Source organism: Oenanthe melanoleuca, chromosome Z (assembly GCF_029582105.1).
Source record: "Oenanthe melanoleuca isolate GR-GAL-2019-014 chromosome Z, OMel1.0, whole genome shotgun sequence".
NCBI lineage: Eukaryota > Metazoa > Chordata > Aves > Passeriformes > Muscicapidae > Oenanthe > Oenanthe melanoleuca.
This window is the reverse complement of record NC_079362.1, coordinates 32,647,815-32,662,775: the sequence shown is the minus strand read 5'-3', so window position 1 is coordinate 32,662,775 and position 14,961 is coordinate 32,647,815. Positions and strand designations below refer to the sequence as shown.

The window sequence follows — 14,961 nt, the reverse complement described above, 5'->3', positions numbered from 1 at the left end:
AATGTGCCAAACACGGCTGAGAAACTGTCTTAGGTTGCAATACCTAATGGATGTGACCAAAAGTACGTGTTCTATCACCATCTGTCAAAACCAGGTGGGGTAGTGACCCTTGTCTCCATGGGAGATATTCTCTGCTAATGGGCCATCTTTAAAACCAGGTGGGGAGTCATCTTTATCTTTTCCACACCCCATTATTCCTCCAGGAAGATATCATCTGCTGTTGGGCCATTAAGTCCCACTGTATGACTGATAAAATCACATCATCCCACTGGGAGATGCTCCAGCCAGAGGGAAAAGACAAGCCTTTCCTACCTAGATAAAAACTGAGATTTGGAATATCAGAGCGGCCTTTTTCCACTGGATTCCAGAGGAAAACTGGACCTTTGCACATCATCCCTGGACCTTCAGAGGAAAACTGCACCCTTCTACAGGAGCACTGCTTCAGCTGAACCGCATCTGCCACTGCAGGAGGACTGCAGCCACCATTTAATGGGACTGCTACCAACACCCTGACTGACGGGGTGTCAGGTTGTATTCTGACTCTGTCAGTGTTTTGGGATTGTTCTTTGCAATACTGTATTTCTATTTTAATTTTCCTGGTAAAGAACTGTTATTCCTATTACTATATCTTTGCCTGAAAGCCCCCTAATTTCAAAATTATAGTAATTTGGAGGGAGGCAGTTTACGTTCTCCACTTCAAAGAGAGAATCCTGTCTTTCTTGGCAAACATCTGTCTTTCAAACCAAGACAGAAACACAAAAGATGGCTCCAAAAGTTACTGAGTTGGAGAAATGATGGGCAAATAGTACACTAAAAAGGGAAAATGGTAACTTTGTAAATCAGGGATTTTGCTGAAGTTAGATTATTGACTGTGGGGTTGTAGCTGTCATGCTTAAGACACCAATGCAATGCACCTTCAGCCACAATATTTTCATGATTTGGATTGTCATAGAGTGTAACAGTGAATGCTGGTGGTAAGACATATTTTCCACAGAAATTAAGTTTTTAGGCAGAATGCAGCTCTCCTCTTCAAATTTTCTTTCATTTCTCTCACGTTCTTTCTGATTAAAGAGCCAGTATAGTAAATGTCATTTAGTAGCATCTATAAACACATTTCACAACAGGAACTCTAAAAAAAAACCCAAACCACAAATTCTTCTTGTATCACAGGAGTGACATTTAATTGACAGGCTAACAAAATAAACCATACTTTTTCATACATCTGTATGTCAGTCACTACATAATTGAACAACATTCAGGGGGATTACAGAAAACTTCTACTTGTTCTTCTACAATCATGACTGGGTGGATTAAGACAGTTATACGCTTGTCATTCCACCTTTATCTCTAACATATACACTAATTCATTCATATTCTCTTTATTATGAAACATGAAAAAAGAGTAAAAGGCCAGTCAATGACTTCAGAAACAGAGAGTCTTACTTTCCAAGGATTGATGATATTCAATCAGAGCAGAGACTGATGCATGACAGACACTGAAAATACTGCATTGACACTGTACAGTTAAATTTAGAGGCTCTTATATGAGGGAAGGCCTTTGTATTTTTGGAGCCATTTGATTTAATTGTACTGGTGCTTTTAAAGAAGAACCCTTCAGCACAAAACTTACAGGAATATAAACAAATGAGGTACTTAAACCATGCACATTTTATAGAAACCACATCAGGAACACATCTGATAGGAGTTTCAGGAGGAAGCACACTAAGATTGGGACCTGGTTACAGAGCAGCAACCTCAGCCCTACAGTTACAGGTTTGCACACACAGCACAGACCCATGAGGAGCCAGGAAACAGAACACTGCTGCACAGCTGTTTGAAACAAGGTGCTCAGCTTTGCATAGGATTCATGGTATCCAGCCTTCTTCTGCCAGGATGTGCATAATCTAGGTTGGTCTTGGGTTTTAAAAACACAAAACCTCAAATCAATTCTGTCTATGACAAGTAGCTATTCAGAGACAAACCTTTCTCTGTTGAGTTTATGTCTGAGCCTGAGCAAACAAGAGTTTTCAGAGCAGAACCTGTGGACTAGGACCACAGTTAACCTGATGAGATATGTGGCTTGGAAATCCTACTGAAGCTCATCAGGGTCTTGGTACTTAGTATCAGGAAGTAAAGGGGACTTTGGCCACATGGAAAGGTAAGTGGCAGATCAAACTAATTTTAGAAAATTTTAGAAGCATGTAGTTTTCAAATGTGTATGCCCCACATGGTAACACATTCTAATGTTAAGTCCGTTTGTCTTCAAGTATAATTAAATGCTTAAGATCTGTCTGATTTCAAACCTACGTCATTGTTCTGGGACCCTCTGTGGCTAGGTTCTGATGAGGTGGTGAGCAGAGGGGTTAGGTTAGAGGAGAGAAATAGAAGATAAATTTCTGAACTGAAAATGAAACAAGATCAGAAGTGGATAAAAAGCAGTGGATCGAGTTACGCCTTTGCTATTAGTGGCTGGATGAAGAGCCCTACAGTCCCAAACACACAAATGATTATAAATACCCAGAGAAATACTCTGTCTATCACCATAGCTACATATTTCCAATCATCTTCCACCTGCAAGAGAATAAAAAAAGAGAAGGATAAATTACATATATAATGTTACATAAAATTGTGGGTTGACATTATTCAATAGAAATGTCAGTTGTGTTTTTGAATGTGAGGAAAAGCACACATGCAAGTCAGGAATGTTGCTTGTCATGCTTATAGTTGCTGCAGTTTTCAAGTCTTTAGAGGGAGCTGATTTTCTAATGGTATTTTACCACTTTTGGCTGAGAACATGCAACACTGTCCTAGTCTGCTGAATTGCTCTAGATATTCGAGTTTGAGGGCAGGCCATCCATGGTTGTGATGCTGCTATTAACAAATAAGACCTAATCATGTGGTGGGTGCAGAGTAGTGTAGTTTAACAGCAGCCACCATAGCTGCACAACACTAAAACATGTTGAAGGATTTATCCTGACTGACCACTCAAGACACAGTTTGCCATTTGCACAGACTGATTTGAAACACTGTCTTGCCAATCAAGCTCCAATTATTTCAGGAAACTGGACACATGGACACATGGACCATGGCAAAGCAAGGTTTCCAACTGAGCAAACTGCAGTGTGGTGTGCTAAGCAAGACAGAGTGGATTTTGTATGGCTGAGAGACAGACCTTAGAACCACATTCAATTAAGCTGCTGTCCTCTAAACTGCACCTTTAAACTTGTACTGCACAAGAAACACTGCATCAGACCATTCACGCATATAGACTAGTGACTAGTTAAGAGCTCTCTGCTGAGGGATTCCACTTGTTTTCCCAATCTTACTATATTTTCCTCCAAGAAAATACTGGGTTTAGGATTTTGATAGCATTGAGGGTGAGGAATACAGCAGCAGGTATTGGGGAGAATATGCAAAATTTAAGTAGGGTAAGTTTGAAGTTGTAAACTATGATAATCGCAATTCAGGCCAGAATTATTTACCTTATTATTATGATTTACCTGTAAGAAACAGATAAATAAAGACTTTACAAATTTGTATTTTAACAAATGTTAAAAAATGTTGTTTGTATGTTTAATTCTATCCAATCTCCCAGAGCTACTGAGAGGACAGATATAATAGTCATTAATGATGGGTTGAGTGATAGGAATGTTATTAAAGAGAGGGTGGCCATGGTAGTAACATAACCATGAATAGAAGCTAGTCAGGGAAGAATTTTGGAGGACTTCTGAGAATCAGAAATGGAAGCTCTACTTTTCATGAAAGAACACGCAGGGTAAACTCCAACAGCTGAAAGTGATTCTACAATATTTAAAGGGCTTTTATTTATACAGGACAAGTACATAACACCACCCATATTGCTTTGTATATCTGGCTGAAGCAGAAGCAGCCTCCAGAATAATTTTTATCAGAGCTTGCCTGAGAACAAATCCTGTTTTTTCCCCAAAAATTGGATCTTTGTAAATGAAAATTCATGCTTTCCATCTCTAGTATATTCTGAAAGGTAAGATACAAAGCTCCTAACGAACACACTGGACTGAGAATAAAATATCACGTGGTAGAAGAGATCTGCAAAATGCAAATCAGTGAAATTAGGAAAGGAAGACTTCTCCTGAGCAAGTTATTTGGAAGACTGTATGCAAAACTTCTTTTTGGGAGAGCATCAGAGAAAGCAGCTGAATCAGTGCATGGATATGTTTTATGCAGCTGGTGTGATAATAAGAGCAGGGCTGAAATGTTTGGGTTAAGCAAAGCACTAGTCCATAAGGTACTAAGCGGGGCTCAGCTCAGTCCTCATCCCCCTCATGGTGATAGATTCCTGTCTTTAGCTTCAGGCTGGTGTGAACTACATGCTCACTCTGTGAATTCAGTCACCAGCTTAACTCTACTCCATTATTCAGAAATTTATAGATTTTGCTTTTAGATGAAACCTTTTCTGCAGGGCATAAAGGAAGGGATGAATACAGGTCATTTTTAGGTTTCACAGAAGTTGTGTGAATTTCAACAAAATATTCTGACAGAAAGTATGCATATCAACATTTCCCTTATAAAGTTTTTTTCAATATAAATACAGCAGTATTTAGCTTTGAAATGGATTTTACCATCATAGAGCACCTAAAAAACTTCAAAAACAAAAGCAAAAATTCCATGACAGATCAAAGATATATATTTCATTAGGTTCTAAACACTTTTAAAAATATCTTGAAGTGTCAGAGAATTTCTGCTCTTTGTGTGTTCTTGGTGTCAGAAAATACTTTTGCAGCTTCTTTTAGTTCCCTGTATTTACACACGAGAATGTGGCCCCAGAATCCTTTAAATTCCAATGTGCACCATTTTCTACAAGAGTAATCCCAAAAATGAAAAACATTATGACCTCACACAAGCAAACCCATTAGATAGTCTTCTTCCCCAGCAACTTGTCTTACTGCTTCTGTACCTTTAGGATTTCCTTCTTAGATCACGTCCAGCCTGCATGGACTCCTCTGACCTCCAGGACTCAGTTCAAAGGGACTCTGGCAATCAATTTCCTAAACAGGCCAAAGTCTAGCTGCTGGAGATCCAGTTCTGCTGGCACCTTATAACTCTACCCCAAACTAAAAACTGTCATTCTGTGGTGCTGTGTGCACATTGTCACATCTCCCACTAGCCTTCTCTGTTCACAGTGTATGCAGTGGGGCACCTTCCCTTATTGGCTTGCTTCCTGTGTCAGGAAATCATCTTCCACATACTCCAGGAACCTCCTAGATTGATCCTTCTCTGTGTTATAGTTCCCAGCAGCCTCCTGGCAAGTAGGAGTCCCTCATGAAAACAAGGGCAGGTGATTATGATACTTCTTCCAGCCTCCTGTAGAATGCATCATCTGCCTGCTCATCCTGCCTAGGTGGTCTGTAACACTCCTACCAGGTGCCCTGCTGACCAAGCCCCTGATCTTTACACACAGGCACTCCACCAGCCCTAATGGGATGGTTACCTCCCTTACCTCTTTGGTTTCATTTTGAGACCTCATGTTCTCTGCGATGAACTGGACGTTGCTAATGACATCCTTCACCTCTGGGGAGTACTCCGTGTGCTCTGCCACCCATTTCAGTGACTGATGGCTCAGCCGTCTTTTGGTGGTAGGGAGTTCAGTCGCCTTGTCACAGTGACGGCACCGCTGCTCCTTGTGCAATTTGGTGTCTTTGTGCTTGCTGTGCTTTGACTTGCCCAACTTGCTGTCTGATACTTTCTTGTTTTTTCTGGAGGTAATTTTCTTCTGCTGTTCTAGTGGCCTCTGCATCAACAGGACTTTGGGGAGCAGGCTAAGAAAGATGGTTTTTACCCATTTGGGCATTGTGTGTGTCGTTGGAGTCCTGTAATGTATATTGAGGACAAACACTGTGATGACAATCGACAGGGTGACAAATATCATTGTGAAGAGTAAATATTCACCAACTAGGGGAATTACTAAAGAAGTGGATGGGATTGTTTCTGTGATCACCAATAAAAATACAGTCAAAGAAAGAAGCACAGAAATGCAAAGAGTAACCTTCTCACCACAGTCAGATGGCAGGTAAAAAACTAACACAGTCAGGAATGAGATGAAAAGACAGGGAATGATCAGATTTATGGTGTAGAACATCGGCAACCTTCGAATATAAAAGGAATATGTTATGTCTGTGTAGATCTCTTCACAGCAATTATATTTGATATCATGTTTGTAGCCAGAAGCATCAACTATTTCCCATTCACTATTTTCCCAAAAGTCATTCATATCTACTTTGGATCCAATAATGAGAAGATCAATTTTGGCTTTGTCATAGGTCCATGAGCCAAATTTAAGTGAACAGTTCTGATGATCAAATGGGAAAAAGGTAATATCCATAGGACAGGAGCTTTTGAAAATAGCTGGTGGGGTCCAGGTGATCATTCCATCATAGCGAAGGAGGGCTTTGGTCTTGCCTTCAACTTGAAAATCTCCCACAGCACTGGAAAGACAAATGAGGCAAAGGCAAAAAAATTACCATGAAATTGTAATGGTTTCTGTAAGAGGATATTTTTGAGAGAAAAATTCAAACGAATCAATAAAATTGGTAAAATTAATCATCATACTTATTATACAAGACAATATCTGGTTTCCAAATTTTATCTGCTGGTACCCGAACAAATTCAATGCCATCATACTGTCTGGGATCCCATCGCAGTTTGTAGTCATTCCAAATCTGAAAGAAGAATGGACAAGGATTATAAAACCTCAAATTATGAACAAATATCTGCTTCTCAAATCTTCCTGTAAAATGAGAGGAATATAATAAAGTGTAGCATGTGGAGAAGGGGACAATGGTCCAAAAGACTGCAAGGCCATGACCTGGAGCAACACTGGACATGTGTGAATACTGCTCCCACTGATTGATACTCCCTTCTCTGTGATGGGATGGGGTGCTAATTGCTATGAACTGCTGCCATGCTGAGATCACTCCTCTGTCTTGAGAAAACAGTAGAGAGCCTTGTCTGTGAAAGGTTAGCTCCTCACTGCTGAGAGAAAATAGGGGCCCTGCTGCAGCACCCCACAGGTGAGAGGACAGCACCAGAGGAGAATAGCAGCCCTGTGTTTGGCCCACCTGCACACGAACAGGCATCTGCTGCCAGAAGACAGTATTGGCTCTGCAGGAGTACTGACATACCAGGTCAGGGCAGCAAGGGATGCACAGGAGCTCTCTTGCACTGCTCTCTATTGCCCTATCATGGGGCCACGCTCATGGTCTCTCACCTATCGTAAGTACTGTTTCTCTTACAGGAAACTTTGCATGGACCACAATCAGTGTCTGAAAAAATGGTGCAAGTTAGCTATATCTTCTCAGCAGTTTAGGTCCCCTAAGGATTCTTATCTATGTAAAAACTTGAAAACTATCAGGAATAATGGAGGCATGTTCTTTTTCTAGTAAATATTTTGGTGTCATGACCTAGGACTGCAAAGCTACATATTTAATCACTTTTTAAGGAGTACATCCAGCTAGGTTTTCCAGAAGAAAACCAATCATCGTGAAGTTGGAGAAGAGTATATCCCACAGGAAAAAAAAGAAGATGCAACTTATAGGTAAAAAGAATGAAGAAATTACTTTTTCAATTGTGGAGCTCCTTCTTAATAGTTTTTTAAAATCCTTGTAACTAAACAAGAACTTATTCTATAGATGTAACATACAAGTAACACACATTTCATCATTTCTATGCAAAATGCACAAGAAACACAACACAGTCACTTACATGTCTTAGCCACAAATTTGTTTCCATAATCTGATTGACTTCATCCTATTAAGAAACACAGGCATAAACAGTTACAGCATCCTAAGATATCCAAAAACTTAGTCCATAAAACTGGAAGATAGAATTTCACATTAACTGATAGCAGGTTTTTTCCAACATCTTCCAAGAGGTTTACACATTGTACACTGTTGTGTGCAACCCTACTGAAAAATTAACAAAACTTCACTGAAAAATCAATCTCCATAAATATCAGAAATACAGAAAACTGCACTCTTTTGCCAGGCAGTATCTGGGTATCTGAGTATCTGGACAGCACACAACCTAGAACTGTGACCTGTACCAGAGGAATAAGGTTCTTCTTGTGGCTTTGCATTTTGTTGGATTCAGTGTTTAAAAGGCTTTTATTTCACAGCACAGAATTGGTTGAGATTCAAGGAAAATGGTACCTGTATCACAGTGTTTTGAATTTCTATGCAAAACCTCTAGAGCAGAAGTATACTGGCTTACAGAGCCCAGGGCTGCTACCTGAGGCAGAGGGGTTTGATGATACAGAGTGAGGAAATGAATCTATGCCATTCAAACCACTTGTCCAAGCAACTGGAACAACTCATCTGACTGAAAGAACAGCAAAGGTCTCAGCATGTGCACTTAGACACACATGAAATGAAAGCTAGGAGAGTTGTGGGTGCATGCAGCCATCACAACTACATCTCCTGCTTCAGTGATTTGCATGTGTTTACAACCACCCCCAAAGCTCAGCAGCATTCTGTAGTGAGTCTTACCACATTTGTAAGCTGGGTAATGGCCAGTTCAAAATACACCGTGACAGGATCAGACACATTTTCCACTGGCCTAATGAACTGGTTGTACTGGGAGAAGAGTTTGTGAAATAACCGTTCCTCCGATTCGCAGGCTGTGGTATCTGTATTGATAAAGATAAAAAACAGCTAAGCAAGAGGTAAGAAAAATGGGAAGAAGGTGCTGGATAACATACCAGTCTGTGCTATTGTTGGATCCCAGAAACCTGGGGGTTTTGAGCTTTCTGTGCTTTCTGGCACTGACCCCCTGGAGAACACTGCTTTTGACCTGAGGCCTCAAATTTGCATGATGGAGTTAAAGTCATGGGTGTGTAGTTAAATAGAAGCGTGTGATTTCACACAGTGAAGGGGTTTAAATTGGAGGTTTTTATAATACAGTAATAGGTATGGGACAAGATGAAGGATTTTGGGTGTTGTCTCCTTTTTGGTGTTCACCTTCCTTCTTCATGGATTCAGGTAGTGGTTTCCGGTTGGACAGTTAGTGCTGTACTGAGGGTCACGGAAGTTTGGTTATTGGGTCAAAAGTATAAATAATTTAGGTGTTAATTTTCTATTGGACTGTTTAGCTTTAAGAGACCTAGCTGGATTCACCTCCATTTTGCTCGCTTCTAGCTGGTAGCTAGAAGTATTGCTGAATTTTCTGTACTTTAGACGAGATTTAACAAACAACTAAGCCCAAACATAACAAAATTTGTCTCCTTTTTGCTTTTTAATCCTCGCTCTGAATGAGGACAGAAGAAACTTCGGACAAACCACTAATTAAGTGGTGCAAACACCACCCCATTACATGCTGTATTTCTGGATGTTGTACTTGTGACCATGTTTAAAGCCACCAGAGCACAGAGAGGACAGGTTGCCAGTATGCTGTTGAAAGTATCCTCCTGCAGAATTTTGGCTACTCCTTGTTTCCTCAAATAGTAAGGTAATGGTTTCAGTGGTTGTGTCTCCTAAGCTGGATTTAGCCTATAAACCTCCACCCTGGTATCACACCAACAAAGAACAAGGTGGCGTGAAATACAAGACATAGAAATGTGACTGCAGAAGCAGAATTGTGAGTCTTCCTGGTGAAACAGGGTGTTTATAAAAAGCATGGCATGTAGAAATTAAAAGCTAGAGGCTGCAACTACTGTATCAAAATCTCTATCAGGTGATAAGGCAACTACAAAGAGGTCTCCTAATGTTAAACATTATGACTGCATTTTATCCCCATGATTGATATTTCCACTCTTTAGATAGCCAATTTTTCTTTGCAGAAAGTTCATTTTTTAAGTTCTATGAACAAGAAAGAAGTGGAAATACTAACATTTCTTATAGAATAGCATGCATCCATGTAATACAGAGCTGTTCTTTGGGAACAGATCACAGATCACAGCTGTAACCCCTCATTAATGAAGAATAGACCAGAAGAAACAAGGTATGTGACAGACACTGAGCTGACATTCACTGCAGAGTTAGGAATGCTCCTAACCTGTTATGCATAGTCCAAACCTGAAACAGTTATTTTCACAGTGTTAAAGGCTATACACTTCAATTTCAAAAGAAAAATATTAAATTTCATTGGCTCTGGCAACATAAGCTCAGAAGAAAAACTTTCTTGAATAACTTTGCTATTACAATACATTACTGTAATTCTGCACCTTACATAAAAATACTTTATAAGGTCAAGATTTAGAATTTCTTTTTTTTTTTGTACACAGCTGTGTTATCAAAGCTATATGATGATCCCAAAGATATTACTGATGAAACTGAGGAAAAGTTTGTTTTCAGACTCATTTTCACAAGTTTTTTCATTAGTCCCAGACTGCATTAGAACATATCAGACAAGCAACCATGATGTGACTGCAAATATTATACATAAAAGGGGTTTGTGCCAGGCAGCATGGTCTCTGGCACAGAATAGGACATAAATTTACAATTACATATCCTTCAGTGAACACAAGGGCTTGTGGATGTGCAGATGTCCTGCAAGGAGACACTTGGTCTCAGTATGCTGCACTTTCATGATTAGACTGTTCTTCCCCTGCTCTTGAAAAAGAGATTTCCCCTCTAAGGTGATCCAAAGCATCCTGAAATTGCAGGGCATCATCATAATTGCAAGATGAAATGCTGGCTTACTTACATGCATAGAAAGAAAATTCTAGTAAAAATTTGAAAATTTGATGTTTTATTTCATCCTTTCAGCATCATTTGGAGAAGACACATGAATATTTATAAAGTTTGGATGCTTTTATATAATGTATCTTTCCACTCAGAAAACAACTAAAAATTTGCTTTTCAGATTTCATCATCACCACTCATAGCACTGTGATTAGAAGTACACTACTGTGGGAACATGAAGACTCAAGACTTTAGACTAAATGAGTCTAAAATCATGTTTCAGTTGAAATTTTCCCACTGGCTTCTTAACAGACACATGCTTTAAAATAAAGTAACAAAACCAGATAGGTATTTAGGTCTTATCTAATGGTGCTGCTTTAAGACAGTTTCTTATGCCTTGCTAAGACAAGCATTATATTTAATACAAACTTGGTCATCCACAGAAGCGAGACTTTCAAAAAAAATGCGTCCTAAAGGCAAAAAATCCTGCTAAACTCAGTGAGAGTTGTGAACAGAAATGACTGCAGCATATTTAAAACACAGATCATAAACAATAGCAAACATCAATAGATCAAGTTCTTACTTTTGAAAGTGTGAGTACCGACCATGCACATCCAAAGCCTGCACTATTTAAGCACTTACAAATACAAGTACCAAATGAAATTACTAGGACCCCTAACCCATTTCTATTGTTTTCTAGAAACAGTTCTTCCATTAGTTACCAAACAAAAATGAAGATTTTTACATTGGAAAACTAGTATTGCTTTAGCTCTTTTCAAATACTGTTGAAATGTTACAGATTTCAGATTAGAAATAGCCAGTGGAAGCTTTACATTGAATTAATTCAAGAAAACAGAAGAGACAGTAACTAGGAAATATTCTAGAAACTGGTATCAAAGAGAGCCTACCTTTAATCAAGGATGTGAACACGAATGCCCACACACAGAAAGCAGGGCAACAACAACATAGCCACGTCTCAGGATGCATTGCTAGCAGCAGAATAGAGCTTCCTTTTGAGAACAGAGGTCTGGGGGAAGAAACAAGAGGCAAGAAGACATATAACCCTCCTGATGGTAAGTAGGCAGTAGAAGGATGGATTTCTGTTTTGCATCTGCAGCAAACTCTGCAGCCTGCTGAGCAGAGCAAAGCCTTGCAGAGTTGCTTTCACTACCACTAGGCAAGGAGAGCTCACGCCGCGCAGAGCGAAGGGAGTCAGGCAGCATCCTATCAGGTGACTTCACATTCCCAGCCACCCGCACCCCTGCCTCGGGGAGTGTGTGGGAGTGCAGGAGAGACAGGGAAGGACAGCCATCAAGGAGCAGCGGGAGCATTCCCTCAGCCCTTCACCCAAGGGTTAAGAACTCTCACTGTGCTAAAGCAGCTGCTTTAGCTGTTCCTGGTGATCACCTGAGTCTGCCAGAATTCGCAGAGGTTAAACAGCTTCAGTTTCTTAGCTGAGGACTGATTCTTCAGGTGAGAGAAATGGATGCTATATGTTTTAAACACGTCTACTAGAAGCCACACAAACCTTGAAATAAGCACAACATCAAGTGATAGAATTGCTTGACAGTATTCTAAGTGAATAAATCCAAGGCAAGTAGGCTTATTATTGCCATCTGACAGGAGCAGCTATGCATGATAAGTTCTTTCCTGACAGTCAAGTCAGTTTACAACATCAATTCTTCTAACTTTTTTTGCCTTGTGTGTGCAGTCTCCTGTGCCAGGATGCTACTGTGGAAATGGAGGAGCAGAATAGAGAAAAAAACCACCAGGTGCTGCGGTGCTTGGCACAGGCCAAGCTCTCTGCAATGGAGTGTTATTCTTCATCACAGAAGTTTTAAAAAAACCCTGATCTCATGATCCTTTAGAAGTTGATGCATGTTCCTTCCTTAGGTGTTCAGTACACATGTCCATGCAACAGGAATACCTGAAATGAATCTGTAGGGAAAGGATGTGGGAAACTGAGGGTCCTGTTTAGCTGCAGGGGTGGAAAGCAACACAGGTCACTTGGTGCCATCTAGCCTCCCAGAAAGCAGCTCAGACAGGGAACCTCCTTTATGTGTGCTCAACCCAGCATGATCAAGTCCGAGTGACTGGATGAATGATTTGATCAAAACAGAAATGCTGTTGTATTTTCAGGCACTTACATTGTTGTGTACGTGTAGAGAGAAGAAAAAAAAGAAGCCAGAAAATGAAAAAAGTATGTCCTCCATACTACAAAATACAGATGCAAAGCTGCAGAGCAAAATTAAAAAGTAGTATGTCATTTATACAAATTGTTAAAGTATGGATAGAAAGGAGCAGGACTGTCTGGAAGAAGAAGACTTAGGAATGAGTTGACTGCACAAAGAAGATCCGTGAAATGGACCAAGTTGCCCATGACAAGCTTTGAGGGATGAAAAGTAAATCTTGGAGGATTACAGGCAGCAGCCTTACTCCAGAGCTCACTAGAGAGGGTGAGCTTTGGCATTCTGCAGAGAGATAAGAAACCAAAAGAAACAAAACCATGAGTATTTGGAAGTCTGTGAGTTATTTTGCCCCCTCAAAAGCAGCAGTGTAAGTGTAGACCACAAGGCGTAGCTATGAGGCATCTCTGAACCGAAGTTAGATATAACTTCTCCTTGTAAATAATTTTAAAATGAAAATGCATATTTCAGCATGATGATTTGTCTCTTAATTTTCCATTTTGCCAACATTTTCCTAGGAAAAAAGTAAAAATCACAAAAAAATTCTGCTTTATGCCAAATTTTCCCAAGTTGCAATGTTTATTAGAATGGTGTTAACAGGTCCAGGTCCATAAACTTGCAGTTTCCCCACCTTACCAAATGAAGCTCATATTTTCTTCTTGAATTGATGTGCCCATGGTGCACTGTGGCTAACTGAATTACACAGCCATGTGGCATCACAGAACTCCCATGGCTGGTTGCAGCCATGGCATACGTACTCCTGTTAAAGTCCAGGGCTTCTAGAAGGATGACAGAAGGTAAGATAGCCACATACAATTTGAAAACAAATTCACCCCAACTTGAAATTTTTTTTTGACATTTTCAAACTTTTTGTTCTTTCAAAAAATGTACTAGGCCAGAGAATCAGGTAGGAGAAGTCAACAGATCTGCACATGCATGTCTGCAGACCGAAAGGTCTTCAGAGGTGAGGGTAATGAGTGTGCTTCCTCTCCAGAGAAAGGAGAGCAGTGCAAGGCCAGCTGGCAAAGATGATCCTTACTGCCACACTTGAGGGAAAGAACTGCTTTGTTGTGGGGAACAAGGGACTGGAGAAGCAGGCTGAATTTGGAGGCAATACCAGCCATTCAGCTGGCAGATGGCAGGAGGGATTGTGCTGCTGAGACCCTGCTGGAATGGGTGATGCCTCTGGGAAAGGCTGAGGAGGAAGGCAAAGCTCAAACTGAGCCATGGCAAGTGGCTGATGAGGCATCCAGATGGAGAATGCAGAGAGACCAACTGAGGTACTGCCTCAGCACAAGGAGGCAGAGCAAAAACTTGTGAATCATTGCTACATGGCAAGGTACGTAATTTAATCTAATATGAACTGGCCAAAAGAGGCACCAAAATGCCAGGCTTTGTGTTTGCCCTCTAAGTGTGGAAGAAGAGGAGGCTGATTTAGTCCTTTCACATGTACTTCTACCCTCCAAGCACATATTCATTCAGAAAAAATCTCTGGTTTATTTTCTGTAGGCAAGGTGGCTCAGGAAAAAGAGCTCAAGCAGCTTGCAGGGATACACAAAACCTGCTCACCAAAAAGGTTTTAGCACATAGATGCACCTCACAACTGGAGCTTGATGTTGTGAAAGCTGTGTGCTATTGACAGAGAAAAAAAACAAACAACAGGAGGACCCATTTGGAGGGTTGCCTATGCACCCAGGAGCTGAAGGCATGCACCTTGGTGCTATTTGCAATCCTAATGACAGATCTGTTTGGAGTCAAGCTCAGGTTTGAATGGCTCTAGAGCCAAGTAGTCCTTTGTTGGAGAACCGTTTTTGAGTTGTTTGTAGGATTTGACAATGCAATGGATTAACATGCACTGGGACAGTTACAAACAGCTCTGTGACAAACACCTTTTCCAGTATGATATACTCATGTCCTGATCACCTGCTGAGAAGCCCCTGCATCCAGTGGAGAAATTCACAGTCTGTCCTTGCTAACTACCACTACCCAAGTGAGTTTGCACTAGGGGCACTTCTCACCCTTTGCTGCTCTGGAAGCACTGGGAGGATCTGAGCCACTTCTCACTGGTTTCTTGCTCAGGGCTGCCTATATATTTGCTTGTGGTGCCTGCCCTGAAACAG

At 40.6% G+C, this 14,961-nt stretch overlaps 1 protein-coding gene across 1 annotated transcript; it reads right to left on the bottom strand.

The window, feature by feature from the left end:
* Nucleotides 1–1,161: 1,161 nt before the first annotated feature.
* On the bottom strand, nucleotides 1,162–11,854 carry CHRNA6 (cholinergic receptor nicotinic alpha 6 subunit). Its single transcript, XM_056513712.1, has 6 exons — nucleotides 11,564–11,854; nucleotides 8,523–8,662; nucleotides 7,741–7,785; nucleotides 6,589–6,698; nucleotides 5,480–6,464; nucleotides 1,162–2,571 (listed from the first exon to the last, which is right to left on the bottom strand). Exons 1-6 carry the CDS (start codon nucleotides 11,640–11,642, stop codon nucleotides 2,449–2,451), a joined length of 1,482 nt encoding a protein of 493 aa, XP_056369687.1. The 5' UTR covers nucleotides 11,643–11,854; the 3' UTR covers nucleotides 1,162–2,448.
* Between the last annotated feature and the right edge of the window lie 3,107 nt (nucleotides 11,855–14,961).

Bases quoted from the DNA above. Each gene is read 5' to 3' on its own strand.
- CHRNA6 (XM_056513712.1), bottom strand. From the start codon at position 11,642: ATGCATCCTGAGACGTGGCTATGTTGTTGTTGCCCTGCTTTCTGTGTG. The intron at 7,786-8,522 runs GTAAGACTCACT...GTTTCTTAATAG, and splicing joins TTACCCAGCTTACAAATGTG to GATGAAGTCAATCAGATTAT. The intron at 2,572-5,479 runs GTAAGGGAGGTA...ATTCTCTTGCAG, and splicing joins CTCAAAATGAAACCAAAGAG to GTGGAAGATGATTGGAAATA.